Below are 22291 nucleotides of genomic sequence, written 5' to 3' on the forward strand. Positions count from 1 at the left end.
AACATCTAAATGATCTAATCAATGAGTCGAATTGATTTAGAGTTCGATTTTTGTGTTTCCAATATGACCGACCGATCTGATTCAGATGACATAATAATCGTGCTGGATAGGCAGGCAATGCCTGTTGCGATATCCTTATCACATACATCATAAAATAAGGAGAGGAGCATAAAGAATGGGATGATTCCTCTCACATGCGCGTCCCCCACTGCCGTACACGCGCTCTCACTCGCTCTCTTATCCTTCTCATCAAGCAACAGTTGAGGTAAATGAAAGGCCGTGTGTTGTGTCCTCCTTAAACTAATCACCAGACTCTAATTATTATTATTATTCCAGTGGAAGCTGGTGGATCTGAACCCTCTTAAGCTTTTTGACCCACAGCCCAAAACTTTCGAACTGGATTTGATTTTTGATTGGTGGTTGGCTTTGATTTTTGCACTCCTTAGTCAATTTATGAATTTTCTTTTTATTATAAATATATTTTAAAAATACAAATTTACTATTAAATGTCAAAGGTTTTACAGAAATAATCCATATTTATATCATAAGAGACTAAAAGGATTACAGAAATATACAATATATATATATATATAGAGGGGAAGTAAATGCAAAGATGGATAGGTCATCAAGGGGGATATTAAATATATGAGGGCATGATGCTGATGCGGTTTGGGATTCGACCTTCGACAGCTACTCGGCTGCTCCATTGCGGACTGCAAGAAGACCTCGTCGTCTTCCAACAAGTTTTGCAAGGCCTGTCTGTTTGTCTACTCGTAAGAAGGGGAAAGGGGTACGATTTGGTGGTAGCAGTGGCATTTGGCTTTGTCATGAAGTTTCGGAAACATGGAGGTGGCGAGATTTCATTGTTCTTGTGGTAGAAACTCGTGGGTTGCAGCTGATATGGGGTTTGGAAGGGCAACAGGCGGAGACGCAGAGGACGCCTTCTGCTCCGGCGTTTCTGTTGCCTAAATCCGTCCGGAATTAGCAGCAAAGATTGGATTTTTGTGTGTGTCCTTGACTGCTACTGGCAGCCTTCATGATTCGCTGCTGTGAGGACAGGTAGATGCTAGATCCACTAAATTGGTTGCAGAGATGGAGTCTGGAAACGGGTTCTTTGCGCTGGAGGAGCCCCGCCTAGATCCCAAGTGGCTCATCGATCCCAAGTTGCTCTTCGTCGGGCCAAAGATCGGGGAGGGCGCTCATGCGAAGGTGTATGAGGGAAAGTGAGTCGCTTGTCTTGGGTCAACGATTCTTGGGGTTCTTGAATTGCTCCCCCCTTTTGTGTTGCCTTCTGATGGGCGCCTGCTTGTTGTTGGCCGTGATGCGCAGGTACAAGAATCAGAATGTTGCTATTAAGGTTATGCACAAAGGGGACACCTCCGAGGAGTTGGCGAAGAGGGAGGCGAGGTTCGCCAGGGAGGTGACGCTGCTCGCCCGGGTTCAGCATAAGAACCTGGTCAAGGTTAGTTCTACTTTGATGTTTATGTTCTTTTATTCGTTCTATGCCGGTGGTCGTGCTGGCATCTGGTGTCGTGCCGATTGCAGTTCATCGGCGCTTGCAAGGAGCCCGTGATGGTGGTGGTCACCGAGCTTCTGCTAGGGGGCTCGCTGCGCAAGTACCTGGTAAACATGAGGCCGAGGAGCTTGGAGCCTCGGGTTGCTGTTGGCTTTGCGCTGGATATAGCTCGGGCCATGGAGTGCTTGCATTCTCATGGTATCATTCACCGTGATCTGAAGCCTGGTAACATTCTTGGAGTCAGCTATTGTCTTTCCTTTGTTATAATGTCTTATTGTTCACGGAGCTTGACCCTTGTAGTTGTTTCTGAACATTACCAAGAGTGATGCATGATCATTTCCTTTAATCAGCGATACTATTATAACATTTATTTGTAGCTGTAATTTAGGGGTTACAGATGGATGCTCGATGAATCTTCTATCTTTTTTTGTTTGTTCTCATTCGAATATAATCTGATCAAGAAATTTTAGAACATATACAAGTGCATTTAAAACTTATCTAATTATATCATCATCAACCATGCTTTCATGACACCTTAAATAATATAATTGTAGAACTATTAGCAATAATGAGGAGGTGTAAACTACACATGCAATCACTTTGTCCATAACAATCATCGACCAGGTAGTGAATTTATTCGTTCTTTTTTTTTTGGGTCAACCATTGCCAAAAATTATTTGACGAACATTTCTAAGCCAACAATCACCTTGCCTTTTTCATCTGCATCAAAAAATTTCAATCTTTTCTACTTGTTAGAGACTAGACCACGTAATATTCTGTACTTATTGCAGGGCTAAATGAACAATTATCTTGGATTTAGGTCATCTTACTATGTGCTATACTTTTGCGTAGCTATTGCTGATTTTCAGACTTGATCAGCTTTTATGCCAGATGCTGATGTCAGTTGGCTCTTCATCAATTTTCTTTATAGGGTTTTGACATCATCTGCGTGTTGGTTGCTCTGTGTTTTAGTGATTTTCTCCAAACTGCATTAATCAGCTTCTGTTGCCAGTTGTTCCAACCAAGGAATTCCTCTTCACATCAATCTTTTGTTGCTTGAACCTGTTGCCTGTCATTATTCTTAATCCTCTTGCATTGTATGTTGTTCAGTGCCACTATTCCATGAAATCTTCCCTATATTGGTTCTAGAGATTAAGGTTCCTAATTGTGCTCAGGTCATGGTCATTGTGCAATGAATTATTAACCTTATCAAGACATCATCCCATGATGTTATGGTTGTTCCACTTTTTTTTTTAATTGCTTATCTGAGCTGAAAATCTTTGCTCCTGATTCATCATACATGCACCAATTTTAGCAGTTGCATTGTCCTTTTTCCCAGAAGTACATCTTATGAAGATAATATAGTCTAAATTTTTAGCACCTTGTTCAGCAATGGAGTTATATCATTGAGTAATATCGCATGCTTGCTTTGGCAGTTTCATGATAATTCCATTGAATCAATTGTCAGAAATGTTATGTCTACCAATGTAAAATAGTTCGATATATACCTCATTGTTATGAACACAAAGTTTTAGGATATTCATAATTTGGTCTTTATCTTAGATAATTCATTTCTCAAACTGGATAATCTCAAGTGCTTCTTGTCATTGTTCTTGCCTTCTTTCCTCATCTTTTATGATCTTCTAAGATTAATGCAACACCAGATGTATTATATGGGTTATCATCCAATACCAAACCTAAAGGTGAAAAGTAACCTTAGAAATGAAAATACAAAGATTTGATGCTAAGAGGTTTCATTGGTACGCTCTTAGATGACCAAACTCTTTAGTGCATGTTCTGTTTAGAAGCAAAGGTTTATCAAAAGAGACTTAGGTCTTAATGATTGCTATCATTATCTTGATGTATTTTCTTAGTCTTTCTTGGTGCTAAGCTCAAAATGCTAGTTCATTCAATAGTCAAACACAAACTAATCTGGACATTATGGTCCATCGATTAAATTTTATATGGTAGATAATGAAATGTCAATCTTACTTGTATCTGTGATTCTCCACTGGATTACCATAGGTATTAAGTATGCAGCATTGGCTAGATGCCAGTTCCTTAGCATAGAACTATACCGCCAATCCTTCTTCGGATATGGCCACTTCCCTGAATTTAGTCTAAATCTGCTTGGAGCATTTTTAACATCATTAGAAGAATGACCATCGATGACTTACTTTTTAGTTTCTATCGATTAATAAAAAAAGAACTGTTCATGCTTTTGACATCTTCATTTTTGACCATCTGCACAACCTTAACTTTTAGGAAGACATGTTCAATAATTATGTCAAGTGCTCTTTATACTCTTGTGGGCTGCTTAATTAAGTTCATGTATGAGATTTCTCTTGATGATTTTTTGATCCTTGTTTCTTTCCCAGAGAACTTGCTATTGACTGCAGATCAGAGGACAGTGAAACTTGTCGATCTTGGCTTGGCAAGGGAAGAAACATTAACAGAGATGATGACTGCTGAAACAGGGACATACCGTTGGATGGCCCCAGAGGTGCATCTTAGCGCTTGTTTCCATCCATAGTTTTCTGCTGACTCATTTTAGGTTATTATTTGATTAATAATCTACAACATTTTCTTTTCACAGTTATATAGCACTGTGACGTTAAGGCATGGGGAAAAGAAACATTACAATCACAAGGTGGATGTATACAGCTTTTCGATTGTGTTATGGGAGCTGGTTCATAATAGGCTTCCATTTGAAGGCATGTCTAATCTGCAGGCAGCCTACGCAGCTGCTTTCAAGGTAGTCCACCGTGCTGTTAAATCCTATTAACTCATATGATTTGTTAAGCATTATTGAAGTTGTACGTCGTACTTCTTTGTGTTTTAGAACGCCAGGCCCAGTGCAGATGACCTTCCCAAGGAACTGGCTTTGATCTTAACTTCTTGTTGGAAGGAGGACCCAAATTCAAGACCCAACTTTAGCCAGATAGTTCAGATGCTTCTACATTATCTGTCCACACTTTCGCCACCCGAACATGTGGTTCCTTCCCGTGCCTTCAGTTCTGAGAACATGGTTTTACCACCCGAATCTCCTGGGACGAGTTCACTGATGGCGGCTCGAGATGAAATGGGTGATACGACAGCGGCAGCAATGGAGAACAACCAGAGGGGATTCTTTTTCTGCTTCAGCCAGTGCTTCTGAACCATTTTAAGGAGAGGCTCAAGGCCCCCCAAATTGTATCATGGAATCGCAGCTTACGGAGAACCCTGCTGCTGTTTGCACGGGTTTCTACAATGCGATAGTTAGGGATGAACAAGAGAAGAAGTTCAGGTAGTTTGTAAGTAAAACTTGCTTGATTTGCTTTCAAATCTGGGGTAAATTTCTTGCCTAAATGCTGGTGGAATGGCTCGAGAAGCCTTCTCTCTAGGGTAACCAGGGTTTGAAATTGTTGAATTTCCAAATGTGCAAAAGAACAGAGCTAGGAGCTCAATAAATCGGAACATATTATAGGGATTCTGGAATTACATTATCGATATCATCTTTTGGCTTATAATGCAGAAACTTGAAATTATGACAGGTTGATTATTTACAGTCGATAAGATCAAATAATTTGTTTTGGTATTAGCAGTTCAAGGTTGATATGTTATACATAGTAGCATTATGATATGTCAGTATAATCTAAAGTTTATATTTTTATTTCAATTTTTTTTTCTTCTCTTTGATGAATGATTATTGTTTTTATTTATATAAAAATTCTAGGGTATTTTATTTTTTTCGACTTGAACTAAAATACCTTTATATTTATACCTAAATGATTTGATCACAAATGTTATTATATTTTTTTAAATCTTGATAATTAATTATCATAAAATTTTAAGAAATAGAACAAAATTTTGGTTAAAACTTTATAAGTATATATTTTATTATTCATTCTATTAGGGCATGAATCAAAATGTATTTATCTTCTTTTTCTTTATTAGATTGCACTAAGTCGAGAGGTTATTCCCCTTTTACTTCTATCGATCCCTATGCACCAAATTAACGATGCGATTATATATACTAAGAAAAGATCCAAAGTCTCGAAAGAAAGATAAAAGGGAGGTCGAGAGTCATCGGTACTATTTATCAATAGAGGATGATGCTAACTAAAGTTAGATTCGATGGTGGCGATGACGACGAAATCCTTGCGGTTGGGAACACATGATTTAGAATAGATTCCTCGAGGTGGGATGCGGCATTATTAGAATGCCCCTAATTATAGATAGCTATTTAATATTGGATTCCCAAGATTTTATCTCATGGAACGAACGGATCAAAGGAAGCCAACTCGAGAAAGAGAAAAATCTTGAAAAAAAAAGTGGTCAAAGATAAGAGATTTGATTTCTCGGGATTGCGTTGGAGATGCTCGAAATCAGAATCAGAACATAAATTGATGTTGGAAGTCTTGAAATCATTTGTATTGTTTGATCCATAATTATTTAAATCGTTGTATAGAACATCGATCATTGGGTATTTAATAATAAATTTTATAAGAAAATTATACGATAGATTTAAGTTGTTCGAGATATTATAAAGTCAACAATCTTAGTTTGAATTTGAGTTTATCATAAATCTGGTGTCGTCGAGAGATATCTGATAGAGTCACTATAAAACTGATATTATAAAGTCAACAATCTTAGTTTGAATTTAAGTTTATCATAAATCCGATCGGTAAAGATACATAACACTTCATAGCTGAATTCAATCCTATTAGAGATCAGATGCTTTATGACTAAATTCAACTACATCAAAGGTATTGAGCTCTTCTTAGTTTGAGCGCAGCTCGAGAAGTCGAAGAGAGCTCATGCCATAGCGGCATTGGAGCTCTTCAAGTTTAAGTAACACCTTCACTCTATTGAGAAGTGGGTTAATTAATTATGTATTATCCTATGTAATTAGTTACATTTAACATTCTCGTCCCTACACTTTAAGAAGTAATATTAGGATCTATATAGTTCCGAAAGTGAAACATCTATGTTTGTTTATCTTAACGGCATCAATTTTACTAATGAAAATACGAAAATAAAGAGTAAAAAAATAATTTTAATATTTTAATTGATAGTGACAGACGATGTTGATGGTAATGAACAACGACGTCGTCGAATGTCGTGGATGACTATTGTGAATAAAAAGAGTGATAGTGAGAGATAAGGGTCGCTCGACAATTGTGTCGACGACGGATACGACAAAGCTCGACAACTACTCGCTTGCTAGCCTTCCAGAGTTTCCCTTCTTGGTCGACGACAATTGTGATGGATAAAACTTCTCCTTCGATGAGCCCCTTATCTCCTCTTTTTCATGCCCTTGCCAAAACTTATGCGGATGTCGAGCGACGTCACTCTATATCTATATTGACGCTAAATATCAAGCAGTCATCATCTTTTGTTGTCACTCTTCTCATCCATAACAATCACCCACGACTTTCAATGATGTCATCATCCCTCATCATCAATTAAAATATTAAAATTATTTTTTATCTTTTATTTTATATTTTTACTAATAAAATCAATAATGTTAGAGTAAATGAATCTAAATATTTCACTTTCATAACTATAAGAATGATAATATAATTTTTTTTAAATATAAAAAATTAAAATATTAAAGATAATTAACTATTATAAGGGATAATATATAATTAGCTATCAAGAAATCGCTTGATGAGATAAGATCGGAGAATTGATGGCTCATTTGACCGGGCTATGCGCCTCCGGTTCAAGATGCCATGCGACCCTCGTTATGTGCGTGCCAGCCGGCAGAGACGGTGACTCCCATCATTCTCACCACCGCCACCACGAGTCTTGGACACTCGGAACAGAAGCAGAACCCTTGGGTCTTCATCGTGCACCATTCCAGCCCTCGATAACTCTTCCACACTATTTTGCTTTGTCGAAGATGCCTGACACTGACAAAAGGAGCACAGGATTCACTCTTATCTCTGAGGAATATATGCCTTTTGTTTGCCTATATAGGAAGCAATATATGCCTTTTGTTAGCCTATATAGGAAGCCCAGCAGCAAGCAAAGGAACACCAGCAGAAAACCGAATAACTGCTCAGCCGCTCGACCAAATGCTTTCCAAGGCGCAGAACTCACAGCGCAACCATGTCAGGTTCCAGTACGATGGTGAGTCCAGGACGACCATCATGCGCAACCATGTCAGGTTCCAGGAAGATGGTGAGTCCAGGACGGCGAGCACGCACACCGGTCCTCACTTTCCTAACCTTCAGATGATGTTCAAGAAGAAATCCATACTGAGCTTCGACGAGGAGGCCCGAACTGATGAGGCCGTCGCAGTGCAGCCTCCTGCCGGCGGTGGTGGCAGAGACAGTGAACGTGAGGAAGACGTCAACATGGAGGCGAACGAGTTCATCAAGCGCAGGCGCCACAGCCTGGAGCTTCAGAAGCTCATGTCCATGAGGGCAGTGGCATAGAAGGCTGTTGCACACAAAAGCTTGCACCTTGAAAGATATAAATAACCTTCTCTTGGTTTGCCATCCTACAGCCAAGTAACATGTACTTGAAAGAATCTGATGCATCAGCCTCTTGTAATAATATAATCAGCATAATAACACACAAAATGAAGAATATAATTATCGTATACAAATAAGTCCACATATTTGATATTTCTTTTCTTGAATGCTGAAGAACCTTTTAAATATGTCATGATTATCGATCATACAAAAAGAACTCGATACTAGTCATGATAAAGTTCACTTTCATGTCTAATCATCATGCTTTAATATCAGGAGAATATGACAATATACTAGGATATGAATTTAGGCCAATACGAGCGTATAGAGACAATGAAAAACCCTTCCTTGAATATTTGAGGAATCTAAAAGCGGAAGGAAAAAAAAAATGGAACAGAATGAACTCACTGAGAGAATGCTCGGCACCACTGATAAATTTTCAGATGGTGAATTCAGCCATTTATAGATTAGTTTCCTTGATACAGTATGCATCGGACAAGTTCACCATTAGAAGTATCCCTTGACAATGTGCTCCTGTAGTTCTTCAAAACTCCATGCATCATCGACTGAAAATTCTCCTGCAGAAGAGCATAATGGATGTCAATATCAAGCTGAGTCAGCTACATAGGTCTCTAGAAAACGAGAAGGTGATCGCTTGTCTTTCTCAAGATCCACGATTAGCAGCGATAAGATACTATGGGCACATCTTTCAAACTCAACAAGAATAGCAACCATGGGATATTTGTGTACTACATGATTTATCACCACTAATTATCTGTTGCAATTTTCTACAGCAATAAGCCTGAGGGTGCAACGACAATGGCAAAAACTAGCTTCTACAGACAAACAATTTAAATTGAAAGAAGCAGACAACTACATTTATTAATCATCTGGACTTCGTTATATGATTCATCTTGATAAGGAATTAAATTTTGCTTGCACTCTCTCTGTGATTCAAAGTAACAAAATGAACACAGCCATCGCAGATAGGATGTATTACAATAATAAAGAAGAAATGAAAGGTTGCTTGCAAATTTGTTTATAATAAAGTCAAAAGATGTTTCCTTTGTCACACACGAAGAGAAGATCTTGGATGACTTACCAATTGAGTCTCTCCGAAGGGCAGTCAAATGAGCACAGCTGCAAACAACATTAACCATGCCTTGTTAGGAAATTTCACCTGAATCAATGAACATTTTACTAATTTTGATGTACAATATATGAGCAAACATTGCTGGTCCAACATATAAACTAGATTGTGCTCAAGATATTGGAGAAGGAAAAGGTAGCAGACTTTATTCGTTCAGAATGTTACTGGCTTTTCATGTTCAACAAAAGAGCAGATGAAAAAAAAAGACAGACAATGGAGAAATATTTGACTAGTTGAAGGTTAAGGGAGCCATTAAAGAACTTAGCAACAACTTTCAGGGTGAAAATTATAACATGTCCACTACTAACACCTTTTTCTTTAATTGGAAATCTTAACTACCATATAAAAAAGAAATTGACATCAATAACGAGACATCTAGCAATAAAGCTGAAAGATCAAAAAGGACCTGTAGAATTATGTCAATGATAGAGGTCAAATTTCCAACTGAGGCTTCATGCTCGCATGGCAGAGAAAACTGACTTCCAAAAACACAAAGATTAAGGCCAAACACAATAACCTGCGACTCCTCTCGACCTCTGACACTGAGAACTCACATTAACCAACAGCAAAGTCAAGAAGATCCAAAGGATGTAAAGATGCTACTAAAAGAAATAGGTTAGGTAAGGTTTGAAGCTGACCCACAAGATTGAGGAAGATGAATTGTACTGACGAAAGAGAAATATCAAAATGTTGAATCAAGTCTCATTCAACCTCCATAAATATTACAAATAGTTTTAGAGGCATCTCTCAAGTACAAGCATTACTCCTGTCAACACAACTTGCTTAGGGTATAAGCAATTATGAATAAATCTTCAAAATACTCTTTGAAAGACAGCATCAGAGTAAAATGCTTAAAATTACAGAAAAACGCTATTTGGGAGCATAAATTATAAGGAATTGGCATTCTATGCCTATCTGTACTAATATGGAGTATAAGAATACCTGCCAAGAGCTTTTCCAAAATCAGCACAAAGAGACCGAATGTATGTTCCTTTAGAGCAGATGACTCTGAATATCAAATTTTGTCTGCAGTATATAGGCAAGGCATGAATCTAGAGATAAATAATATAGATAATGATTAATGAAGTCAAAATTATGCTACCAATGAATCGTCAATAGATGTTCACCACACACTTGACTTGTACTTATGGAGGTATTTATTCTACAACATGTACATGGAACAGCTGCTACAAAAGGTCCATCACCATTGCAGTCTTAAAATAAATATCACAACAAAGATTGATTAAGTTCAATTATTTATGTTGGCTTTTCACGGAGAAAATTGCTTGGTCAAAAAGACAACCAATTTATTCTGGAGCTTAAGTCTTGCTTAATCTTTCAGAATGTTTTTCTTGGTTAATCCCTTTGAATCAATCAGGTCTGTGTCTTCATAGACTAGAGCTTTATTCAGTTTTATCATACACAAGTCAGACTGAGACCATCTGAACATGGTTACCTTGTCAAAAACTATACATGATCTGTCAATTCCAGATAAATAAGGGGTCCTCGATGGAACCAAGAACTTCAGCTGTGTCCTATCAAATTGGTCTTAAGCTATCAGATAACTTTTTCCAATCAGTGGTCCTACAATAAAATTACATGATAATACTACTCACCAAACGACCAGTCCTTTACCAGAAAAAAAAGTTCAATATAAATTAAACAAATCTATCACAAAAACTAGGTGATATGATCCTTGCTAATGTAGTATCCTAGAAAGCAGTATGTTTAAAATACGTAACCATAAGAGGGACCTGTCATCCAAGCTGCGTGCAATAGCAAAATCATATATCGATATACGCCTTGGTGATAACTCAATCATTTCTCCTCTCCTTGCTTTCTCATACATCTTTTCACCACCTACCTGCAATTAATCATAGTACTTCTCAGGAATAAAATAATTAAAGATAATTTGTCCTAACAAACTTACAATTACACTGTATGGACATGAAAGTTAGCCAAAATTAGTGATTCCTTGAAGTAAATAAATCTTATGGAGAATGGGTGCAAAACTTAGGAGTTCAAGTTCAAGTTCAAGCCAGGGAACTTATAAAAAAAAAAAGTTCAAGCCAGGGTTATGATTTACATAGAAGTTAAAAAGCATTAATGGGATTATGAGAGACAGGACTCTGTTACTTATTCAATCTCCAGTTGACATTTTATCATGATTACAAGTTCCAACTACATCAATAAAGTTTAACCACATGAAGGCAAAATCAGCCATGAGCACCATGGAATTCGATCTGCAAATCAACCTTTTCACCTACTAAGCAACTGTTGATTTGCTAAAAATATTCTCTCCTAAGTCATAAGAAAAGGTATTTTTTTATAATTAAGATATTGTGTGAGCTTCTGAATCCACTAGAGTAATCAATTCTGTGGTTCTACAAGAAGTATCAAACTAACTCATGATGATAGAAGACGCAAAATTGGTGTCGTTAGGATCAAGGATTGAAATATCATACCGTACCAAAGTTTCGACATTCTCTCGGTATGGTACGGTACTATATACCGAGCGGTATACCGTTCGGTATATATATATATATATATATATATATATAAAGTAAAAAAAAATATTTCGGTCCTCCCTTCTCCCCCACGCGAGGTGACGTCGCCTCTCTTCTCCCCAAGAAGGGCAACGTCGTAGAAAAACGAGACGATGTCGCCTTTATATATATATATATATATATAATATTTTTTATTTATATATCTATATATAATAAAAATTAAAAAAAGTGCAACGTCGCATCTCTTCTCCCTAAGCGGGGCGACGTCGTAGAAAAACGAGGCGACATCGCCTTTATATATATATATATATATATATATATATATATCGCCCAATAGTGAACGGTCCGTGTACCAATTTACTGTCAGACCGGTACGTATCGCCCGTACCGGGAAGTATCATTCGAAACCGTATACCTTGGTCAGTGATTTAAAAAGCGCTAGGCGCCAAAAAGTGCCACGATCCAAAAACGCCTGAGGCGTTAGGCGCTCGCCCGAGCGAAGTGAGGCGCTAAAATATAAAAATATATAATATAATTAATAAATATAATTATTTAAAATTTTAAATAAAAATATACTATTAAATTAAGAAAATCTAAGATACAAAATCACAATGTCCCATTAACAAAAAGTTTCAAAATTCAATAAATACAAATTTTGTTACTAGTATACAGTTAACAATATACTGTATATTGTTAACAGTATACTTTCGAAAGAGGAGAAGCGAAAGAGAAGAGAAGAGTGTAAGGGAAGACTGAGGGTGCTGACTGAGAAAAGCGGGAGCGATAGCGGTAGCGGCAACAGCGAGCGACGATAGTGACAGCGGCAGCGGTAGTAGCGAGCAGCGGGAGCGACGACAGCGGTAGCGAGCAACGGCAGCGGTAGCGTGAACGGCGAGCAAGGTTAGGGTTGGGGAAGTCGCGCTGATATCGGTGCTTTAGTTGGTTCGATTGAACCAACTAAAACACCGGAGATCGAACCAGACCTAAAACGTTGGTTCGGTCGCCTGGTTTAACTCAGGCGCTCGCTCGAAGCGCCCGGCGCCTAGGCTCGGGCGAGCGCCCAGGCGGCGCCTCTTTGAAGCGCGTCGCCTGGAAATGAAGCGAGGCGTTCGGGCCTCGCCTCGCCTCGCCCGAGCGCCTTTTTAAATCACTGACCTTGGTTTGGATGTTCCAGTCTGTTCTTTATGTAACATAATGCACTATTACAGAGATTAAAAAGGAAAAGAACATAAAACACAATTCATCCTAATTTCACAATTCGTCCTAATTTGGGAGGCTGTCCTCCTTCATATTGTCTATTCTTCTAAAATATTGACAACTAGAGCTGTTATATTAGTGTTACAAAGTTCTCTAGGATTTCTAGAACTAGTGGTTAACCATATCTATCCAATTTCTTCCTCACACAGACTTGATCTATCAGGCCTTCCCCCCACGGTGAATCTCAGGAACACAAAAGACGGATCTCCCAGATGATAACCTTTAGTAGCTGTAAGTTTTAATTATACATTTACAAGTGAATATGTGAAAGAGCTAAACATGAAAGAAAAAAAAACAAATGCATTTTCAAAAGTAAAAAACCATCACTAACCTTGATTGCAGAAAACATCGGTGGAACTTGCAATATCTCTCCCAAGAATGATGCAGCAACCTTTTTTATATCCTCATCTTTGATGTGTTCCCATGGTTCTCGTTGAATGACCTAGTCAATATGATAAAAATTATCAATGAAAGAATAAAAAAGACTTGTGATTTTGTGAAAGCCTGCATAAAATGACTTGCACAAAAAACCCAGCATTCAATTCCTCAAAACCGGATTGCTAACATAAAGTTAGAAAGCATCAAACTAAAGAAGCATAAATATGCAATAAACAAAAGAACAAATCAAGATGTTTCGATAGATTAGAGAACTTCTAACAAACCTAAAAGGCAACAAGATATCTTCTAATATCTAAATGCTTTCCTTTCTTACTACAAATTTCATTCCTTGTGAGCCTTCAGCATTCTGATGTGTTCTCACAATTATCATCTTTGTCGCAAACATATCCAATCAATACCAAAAAACCAATTATTTTATCATCAATAAAGCTTCATTCAAAGTATATTTCAGTTATACTGTATAATTTGAATTACTGTATAGTCATATGCAGCATCTCTGTAGTAACTTCAAGCACCAGGAGGCTCCCTTTTTGCTCTACTTATGACTGTTTTTCTGGAAAATAAACCTTAGATATTTTATTTATGCTAACTCCCTTCTAATGGATCAATTTCTTCCTAAAGATATCTCTCGACTGATTCAATCTTAGTCCACAACCAAGCCATTGATTGAAATCCAAAAGGTCAACATTCAATTCCCGCAAACTGACAGCTCTCTCGCACAATGTATCAAGATCTTTTGTAATCAACATACATCATTGTTTATATGTAAATCTTGAACTGAGCTCAACTAAAATGATGATTAAAAGAGAAGACAGAAAACTAGAGAACTTAACCATATATCAACAACTCTGCCACGAGAAAAAAGAATTGGAAGGGCTCATTTGATATAGAAACACAAGGGTAAAGCATAGTAAATATCCAAACTTCTGACAGTAAATTTTTTATAGTAATGACAATGCCGCCAAAATGAGCATGAAACGGAAACCTCTAGAATCAACCTTTGATATAACATACAAATAAAATTTCCTGTCACACAAACAATATTTTCAAATTATTGGCATCAAGAAGTTGAATGGGAGCAAGAAATCTAATCTTTCTTCAAATATCTTCCACTGTGAACCAAACTGTGTGAGATGGCAAATTACGACTATACTAAACTAAAGAGAATGTTACCGGTGAATCAGCATCCCAAGTTGATGTAGCCTCTCCGAGCCTAAAAACACCACTATATCCTTTGATCATACCTTGATATCTGCATATGTCAATACAAGCAAAATATCAGTAATATGGACAAAGGTGCTCATTTACGTTTGAAAAATATAACACAACATGTCACAAGCATGGGATGCCAAGTAGTCATGCCAACAGAGGCTCCAAAAGGAAAAAACAAAAGAAAACATAGCATCCACAGAAGCACAGATAGCTAGGCACATCCTAAAAGGGAACAAAGAAATGTAGTATTCACAAATCCAACAGCTTATCGGCTAACTATAGTATTATGAATGAAAAACGGGAAAAAAAAAGAATAGATCAAGTGAATCTGGGAGCACTTTCTCCTTGGTGCTATTAGCTGACTCAGATTATAAGGCTCCTTATAATTGAGCCACCTCCAATTGAGCTAGTTATGCAAAACAAAGGACTCCTTTTATGAGGAAAGAATGTTTCATTTAAAATCTGAACATGGATAGTGTACAGAAAATTCTCTTCTATCCAGTGACTCCAACCTCCCTTCGGCAGATTCGATGGCTCCTTAACAATATCACAAGGGTTAGTATCAACAGCAAAAGGAGTCAAGAATAAAACTAGACAAAAAACTCTAGTGTTTAAGACATCTAGACACAGGGCTAAATCATTCTGGACCAATCATTTATAAAACCGGTTATGTCACTTGAAAGTCTGGTCTTATTTATTTAAAAAATGCTCAAAATCCTGTACTTCACATTTCTCAAAGGAAGTTTCCTGTAAAATGGCATGAAACTTCCAAAAAACATATTTTCATAGCTCATTTGTTTTTGCAATAGTTGTACTATGACAAATTTACTAGCTAATTAACTAGATACATCCAAAATAAAACTCTTGAGACTAAATAATGGAACAAAATAATAAGTTAGGCTAGATCAGAGCACATTTACTGACAGTATAAAATGGAAACAAGATTTAGAATTAGATTTTGTGAACTGAGTTAGATTTTGTGTACCTCTCGGCCAATTTGGTGGCTTTACCGACACAAACAATTAACAATCCTGTGGCCATAGGGTCAAGAGTACCAGCATGCCCAACCTTTAATCATAAGATTTTAGAATCAGCATTCACCAGAGTCACCATTGAGAAAAACATGCATGTTAGAAAACAATTTAAGTTACCTTTTGTACTTTGACTAAGCGTCGCAGCTTTCCACAAACAGTAAATGAGGTCCATCCTGTCTTATGTACAATTTAGCTTTCATACCGTTAGTGAAAACAACAAAAACATGAATGCGGTATAACAACAATGCCAATTGAATAAAATTCATGTGCACCATTGTATCACTAAATTTAGCAAAGTACTTTCTTTCAATGGTACCATCAACATTATTTAAGTTTACCTAATATTTTATTCTATTATTTACTAAAGAAATAAAGGAGTGTCAACTGTACAAATTACTGGAGAATCTTGGAAGAATCTCTTGTGACCACATGTTCATCTTCTCTTTTCTAAGTGAGGGAATTTTGTACATGAACCACAAGTTAGATATTCTATAGCCTATTGCATGCTAGTTACAAACAACTCCATGAAGAAAGTTTATAAGAGAGAAGATTATGCAACTACAATGTGGATAAACTCCAAAAAGTCCCATAAGAAAAGGTTACATCATTGTATATCGTAGAATTTTTTTCTCCAGAGAATGATTCTGATGATCCTAAGTTATAGTCGGCAGGGATACTATTCTTCTTTTAATAATTAAGAGTGGCATTATTATTTCATTGCTTATGTTTCTATGTCCTTCAGATGACACTATTCTCTTCCACTTTTGCTGGCTACTTGCAATTAGCAGCAGTTCACTTGGTGAAATATGACATGATTGCATATGTTAATGCCACTGACAATAATTACTTAACACATTATTGGATATCAATTTTGGTTTATCAATTCTAATTTGTGATCATCACACCAGATTAGTAATCAAGAACATCACTGAAAATAAGACCTATGAAGTAACAAACTTAAAGCAAATAATTGACAAGACAGTGAAACGAACCTTTAGGTTTGTCCACAAGAACGACCGTCCCTGATGGCCCATCCCATCTTGGAGGAAACTCAGTCTTCCTGCTCACTAGATGCGGCTCTCCTTGGTCCTTCGTGTCAGTGGTACCAACAGCCTTCTGCCTGTCACCGGCTTTTGGGACTTTGCTGAAACACTTGAAGAACTCCTCCACTTTCTTCTCCGTAACACCACGAGCAGCAGGTTTCTCCTTCTGCTCCTCTGTTTCCTCAAAGAAGATCAAAGCTCTCTCGTCCCTCTCCTCACGGTCATCCTTCTCCTTCTTTGACTTCCCTGACTTCCTCCCCTTCTTTTCTGCTCCTTCCTCAGACGATGCCGACGGCACCGGCTCCGCACTGGGGTCGATGAAGGCTTTATCAAGGGAATACTGGGGGAAATATTTCTTCTCAAGCTGGTACACCATGCGGTAGTGCTTCTCCTTCTCCCAGGGATAGGCTAACGCGTCGTAGAAGTAGAGCTCCTCCTCGCGGGCGTGGAGGCGCGGGAAGTCAATGACTTCCGGCTTGAGTTCGACGAACCCGTCATCCGCGCCGCCGCGGCCGTCGTCTTCAGAGTCAGATCCGCCGTACATCCGGCGCTGTCGCTTGCGGTAGTACCGCCGCTTGGAGCGGTCCATCGCGGGCCTCTCCGGGGCGGCGGACTCGGCGGCGTCGTCTGGAGAAGTGGAGGGCAAGTGGTCGGGGCCCTCATGGGCGTTTGGGCGTCGGCGGCGCGCCGGCCGGTAGCGTACGAGCTCGTAGTAGAGGGGGTATGGGGTGGCGGTAAAGGAGAAGCCGCGCCGGAGGTTGGATGAGAAGGGAGCAGGGGGGGGTTTGAGGTAGAGGAGAGGTTTGAACCGGGCGGAAGAGGAGACGAAGAGGGAAGACAAGCCTCTGGTGATCGCCATAATTGGGAATACAGTGCAAACAGGGCGACACTTCTCACCAATAGTCCCACATCGATGGATCAGAAACAATACAACACAACACAAAACCTATATACATACATACATTTTATATATATATATATATATATATATATATATATATATATTCTCGAATCATTTACCTGTTTTAAATAAAAAATAAAATATTGTAGAAATTGATTTAACCAACATTAATATGCGGTTGAGATTAAAAGCGGGAATGGATCGATGACTTTTTAGGGATCCTTTCTAATTTTCCTGTACATTAGTAAGGTAAGCCAGTTTTATATCTTCAATTATAGAACATGCAAGTACAAGAAGCCCATTTAAAGGTTGAAGGCCCATTTATTCGGCCTGGCCATCTATAAGCCCTCACTAAGTCACATCAGCTTCTCGCATTACATTACCCTTATCGATATGATATGAGAACGACAAGTGCTAAATATAACAATTAAGATTGTGAATGATCCAAATATCATATGGCTGAAAACGTTACGAATCACCAGCAGGCAAATCTGAGGTCAAATTTTTTCCCAGTGGGAGAGAAATGTGAGATCAGCGTCGAGATTCGTTCTGAGGTGGAAGGAAGGCCACGATTTGCACACGCCTCCATATATTGTGCCCGCGTTTGCCCTCCATATCTGTCATATCGTACGATATATCGGAAAAGTTACAATGACTGCTATATAACAGTGATCCAACCCCGAAACCGCGAAACTATTCCGGTGTATGTGAGGCCTTCGTTTCCCGGTTGTAGATAGGGATAAGAGTACTGCTGCGACTGCAACCGCATCGTTCCCCTTCCTCCGCTTCCCGTACCTCTCCCCAATCCCCTTCTCGTCCTCATCCTTACCCTTCGCCTCCATGGCTTCCATCACTACCATGGTCGGAGCCCAAAAGGCTCTCCTTCCCTCATCTTACGCAAAGCCTAGAACCCCCAAATCCCCTGCAATCTCCTCCTCCAACACCAATTTCCTCTCCTCTTCCTTCTCTTTGTCCACTGGTAACTTGTGCTGCGACACCGCCGCTTCCTCTCAGCAGCGACTCCGCCGCGGCAGCGGTGGCCTGCTCGTCGTCCGAGCCGCCCGCGGCAAGTTCGAGCGCAAGAAGCCGCATGTGAACATCGGCACCATCGGGCACGTCGACCACGGCAAGACCACGCTCACCGCCGCTCTTACCATGGCCCTCGCTGCCGTCGGCGGCTCCTCCCCCAAGAAGTACGACGAGATCGACGCCGCCCCCGAGGAGCGCGCCCGCGGTATCACCATCAACACCGCCACCGTCGAGTACGAGACCGAGTCCCGCCACTACGCCCACGTCGACTGCCCCGGCCACGCCGACTACGTCAAGAACATGATTACCGGTGCTGCCCAGATGGATGGCGCCATCCTCGTCGTCTCCGGCGCTGACGGCCCCATGCCCCAGACCAAGGAGCACATCCTCCTGGCCAAGCAGGTCGGTGTGCCCAACATGGTGGTCTTCCTCAACAAGCAGGACCAGGTGGACGACGAGGAGTTGCTCCAGCTCGTCGAGCTCGAGGTTCGCGAGCTCCTGTCCTCCTACGAGTTCCCCGGCGACGACGTCCCCATCATCTCCGGCTCTGCTCTCCTCGCCCTCGAGGCCCTTATGGCCAATCCCAGCATAAAGCGCGGTGAAAACAGCTGGGTAGACAAGATCTACGAACTCATGGACTCCGTCGATAGCTACATCCCCATCCCGCAGCGGCAGACCGACCTCCCCTTCCTCCTAGCCGTCGAAGATGTCTTCTCCATTACCGGCCGTGGGACCGTCGCCACCGGGCGAGTCGAGCGTGGCACGATAAGGATCGGTGAGACCGTCGACATTGTAGGTCTCCGGGAGACGCGGAACACCACGGTCACCGGTGTCGAAATGTTTCAAAAGACACTCGATGATGCATTGGCCGGAGACAATGTCGGCCTACTCCTCCGTGGTGTGCAGAAGGCCGACATCCAGCGGGGCATGGTTCTTGCCAAGCCCGGCACCATCACGCCGCACACCAAATTCGTTGCCATTGTCTATGTCCTTAAGAAAGAGGAGGGTGGGAGGCACTCGCCTTTCTTTTCGGGGTATAGACCTCAGTTCTACATGAGGACCACGGATGTCACGGGCCGTGTCACCAGCATTATGAACGACAAGGATGAGGAGGCCAAGATGGTCATGCCCGGAGACCGTGTCAAGATGGTGGTTGAACTCATCGTTCCTGTTGCCTGTGAGCAGGGAATGCGGTTCGCTATCAGGGAGGGCGGGAAGACCGTCGGTGCTGGTGTGATCCAATCCATCATTGAATAAAATTCTGAGTGTAAAACTAGTTTGACCATCTTTATTGCAGGGGCTGCTTCACTAAGTGCTAGTGTTGAGGTAGTAAGTCTTGCAAATTAAAGACCAAACATATGATCATGTTGCAACCCAAGGGAGGCCCAGCTCTGCATTGTCATATATTCTGCAGTTTTGTTACTTTTGAATTTGCTTCTTTTTGCACTAATTATCTGTCTCTGTTGTCAAGTGGAATCATGCAGACTCAATGCATAACTAGCTGTGAAATCATGTAATTTGATTTTAGTTGATGCTTGCATAACTACTTTTTACTCCAATGTTGTTTCTGTAGATGTTGATTGCATTAGTTCTTTTTGTCATGGGAGATGCTTCAATTGTAGGAAATGTAGGACTGTGGTTTAATTAGTTCTCATCTTTATACAACCTCAGAGATTGGCTTATCTGCTTTTGGTTAGTGGTTAGCAGGACAGCATACCACATAATGACTGACACAGCTACCAGGATGACCAATTCGGTAGGAAGTGTGTGCATGAACATATCTTTTTGTTATCTCATGAGTATCATACTTAGAGAATTAATGTTTTTGTGCTTGGTGTTTGTTATCTTTTGCACTTTCTAGTCCATCTGAGCCTGTCAACATTTGACTTGAGTAGTGTCTACTTTATCATAACACCTGCATAATTACTTTTGGCCTTAATTCTTGAAGATGTTTAATTTTAATAATCAAGGATAATCTTGGTAATTTATCGTGCTCAATTCTTATTTTATTTTTAAATTCACACAAATTTTTATGATTGTATTTTATTAGCAATATCACTCCTTTGTTCTCAGAATGACTATTAGAAACGAAGACTAACATTATCCAATTACTTCTCACTCGATGCACTGATGACTTCACTAATTCTATGTTATAGTATATTATTTTCCTTTTGATACATGGACTGGATGAACCTATTGCTGTAATCCTTCTTGTTTACGATAGAAGCAAAAGTTAGTTGTTTTCTTCTGTATTCTCTGTAGCTTATAAGCTAGTTTGATTCTGTTTTGTGATTATAGCAAAATATTTTCTTTAGGCTTATTTCTTGTGCTTCCAACATTAGCAGTGTACAGAAAAGCTTTGTGATTTAATGATGTGATTAGGTTGGTCTTCTACTATCTTTGTTATGCAGCTGCAAAGTTTTAATTCAGTTGTTCCATTTAATGACCAACTTCAGTAACACTAATGGGAAATATAGTTTATCATGATTAACTGCTGCAGAATAAATCGAGTTTCGCTCCCCTTTTCATTATGCACCTTGTAACTTTTCAAATCGCCTGACTCTTTGACTTTCTGCAGCCTGACACTAAAAACTTCTGCATCTTAGACCAGTAAATTGTTAATCCATCACATGTATTTGCATTGAAATCTATGTTATATCATGACATTTTTTTCATTGTATTTTTCATTATCTGTGCATATTGACTGGTATCCATATTGCCATATTACCATTTTCTAAGATCTCGTTTCAGGCATGTCAAGAAACTCATTTCATCAATCATAAGAATACAAGTGAAGGGCAAATTTTAATGGTCTATTAGTTTCATGATATTTTTTTTCTTGTAACAACATAAACTACTTTTCTAGAAGTATGCCTTTGTATAGATTGTGGTTGGTTTAAGGACTATAAATACCCATCCTGTCTACTTTCTACTGCAACATATCATATGTCATGTTTGGGTTTGCAAAACTTAATCAAATTATCGAACAGTTATCTTCCAATTGATGCTTAGTGCTATTCAAAAGTAAAAGTTGAACAAAATAATACTAGCTCTTTACCCAGTCATGCTTTGGGTTATTAAAACTCCATGACCTATTGATGATTCAACTTGGAATCTTTCCTACACTCTGGTGTTTCTGTTTTGATGATAACAGGGAATACTGTTTGTGAGGCTTAGACTACCTGTGCATTCTCTTGTATGTTGATGTGATATGTTATCCATATCCTTATCCTCAACTTCAATGTTTCTTTAGACATTTAGGCAATCGATTGTTCTTATTCTTACATCATTGAAGTAATTTGCCAAAGTTGACTCTAATCAACTGTCTTTTAACTTCAAATTGGGTGATGTGGATATTTAGAGTAATTGTTATTATTTTTCAATCTACAGAGTATTGCATTTACATGGTAATTTGATTTGTGTTTTCGCTGGATAAAAATATTTCTGTATAGCAATTTACAATTATATGTAACAACAATAAAGATCATTGGCATTGCACTGGACTACCTGCTTGGGTCATCTTCTGAGCTAGATGAATTAGGCTTTTCAAACTGAGTCCAACTAGGGATAGCATCCAAACTCACACAAAGAATAAATACATCAAGACATTTAGCAACATTCCCCTCTAAGTTCCTGCACTCCAATGCCAACAACAACAATGTCCAAAGGCATATTACATCTTATTTTTTTGCCAAATTCTTGAACTCATTCCCAATTATAGATTTTGATATCATCAAATGCCCAAATACTCATGTTGAACAGGAAGGTCAGGATGCACA

General features: G+C 39.2%; 3 protein-coding genes across 4 annotated transcripts; 2 read left to right on the top strand and 1 right to left on the bottom strand.

Moving 5' to 3' along the window:
• Positions 1-637: 637 nt before the first annotated feature.
• On the top strand, positions 638-4996 carry LOC135675898 (serine/threonine-protein kinase STY13-like). Its single transcript, XM_065186531.1, has 6 exons — positions 638-1223; positions 1330-1462; positions 1546-1741; positions 3895-4019; positions 4113-4271; positions 4359-4996. Exons 1-6 carry the CDS (start codon positions 1093-1095, stop codon positions 4671-4673), a joined length of 1059 nt encoding a protein of 352 aa, XP_065042603.1. The 5' UTR covers positions 638-1092; the 3' UTR covers positions 4674-4996.
• A 3110-nt stretch (positions 4997-8106) lies between these two features.
• On the bottom strand, positions 8107-17512 carry LOC103988265 (uncharacterized). Of its 2 annotated transcripts, XM_009406815.3 has the most exons (9): positions 16532-17512; positions 15657-15712; positions 15491-15573; positions 14467-14545; positions 13226-13336; positions 10885-10994; positions 10073-10156; positions 9083-9120; positions 8107-8558 (listed from the first exon to the last, which is right to left on the bottom strand). In XM_009406815.3, exons 1-9 carry the CDS (start codon positions 17439-17441, stop codon positions 8488-8490), a joined length of 1542 nt encoding a protein of 513 aa, XP_009405090.2. In that variant the 5' UTR covers positions 17442-17512; the 3' UTR covers positions 8107-8487. The 2 variants fall into 2 exon arrangements, 1 of the variants encoding a protein (XP_009405090.2); XR_010514049.1 differs by lacking the exon at positions 8107-8558 and having other exon boundaries at positions 10873-10994.
• Positions 17513-18175: 663 nt separating this feature from the next.
• On the top strand, positions 18176-19824 carry LOC135675899 (elongation factor Tu, chloroplastic-like). Its single transcript, XM_065186532.1, has one exon. It carries the CDS (start codon positions 18324-18326, stop codon positions 19767-19769), a length of 1446 nt encoding a protein of 481 aa, XP_065042604.1. The 5' UTR covers positions 18176-18323; the 3' UTR covers positions 19770-19824.
• The last annotated feature ends 2467 nt before the right edge of the window (positions 19825-22291 follow it).

Source organism: Musa acuminata, chromosome BXJ1-6 (assembly GCF_036884655.1).
Source record: "Musa acuminata AAA Group cultivar baxijiao chromosome BXJ1-6, Cavendish_Baxijiao_AAA, whole genome shotgun sequence".
Classification (NCBI taxonomy): Eukaryota; Viridiplantae; Streptophyta; class Magnoliopsida; order Zingiberales; family Musaceae; genus Musa; species Musa acuminata.

What these genes read in the sequence shown, in the direction of transcription:
- LOC135675898 (XM_065186531.1), top strand. Translation starts at nt 1,093, where the DNA reads ATGGAGTCTGGAAACGGGTTCTTTGCGCTGGAGGAGCCCCGCCTAGAT. An exon ending in GCGAAGGTGTATGAGGGAAA is followed by an intron (nt 1,224 to 1,329) that starts GTGAGTCGCTTG and finishes CGTGATGCGCAG; the next exon opens with GTACAAGAATCAGAATGTTG. An exon ending in TCACCGTGATCTGAAGCCTG is followed by an intron (nt 1,742 to 3,894) that starts GTAACATTCTTG and finishes TTTCTTTCCCAG; the next exon opens with AGAACTTGCTATTGACTGCA.
- LOC103988265 (XM_009406815.3), bottom strand. Translation starts at nt 17,441, where the DNA reads ATGGCGATCACCAGAGGCTTGTCTTCCCTCTTCGTCTCCTCTTCCGCC. An exon ending in TCTTGTGGACAAACCTAAAG is followed by an intron (nt 15,713 to 16,531) that starts GTTCGTTTCACT and finishes TACATAAGACAG; the next exon opens with GATGGACCTCATTTACTGTT. An exon ending in GCCACCAAATTGGCCGAGAG is followed by an intron (nt 14,546 to 15,490) that starts GTACACAAAATC and finishes TGACATATGCAG; the next exon opens with ATATCAAGGTATGATCAAAG.
- LOC135675899 (XM_065186532.1), top strand. Translation starts at nt 18,324, where the DNA reads ATGGCTTCCATCACTACCATGGTCGGAGCCCAAAAGGCTCTCCTTCCC.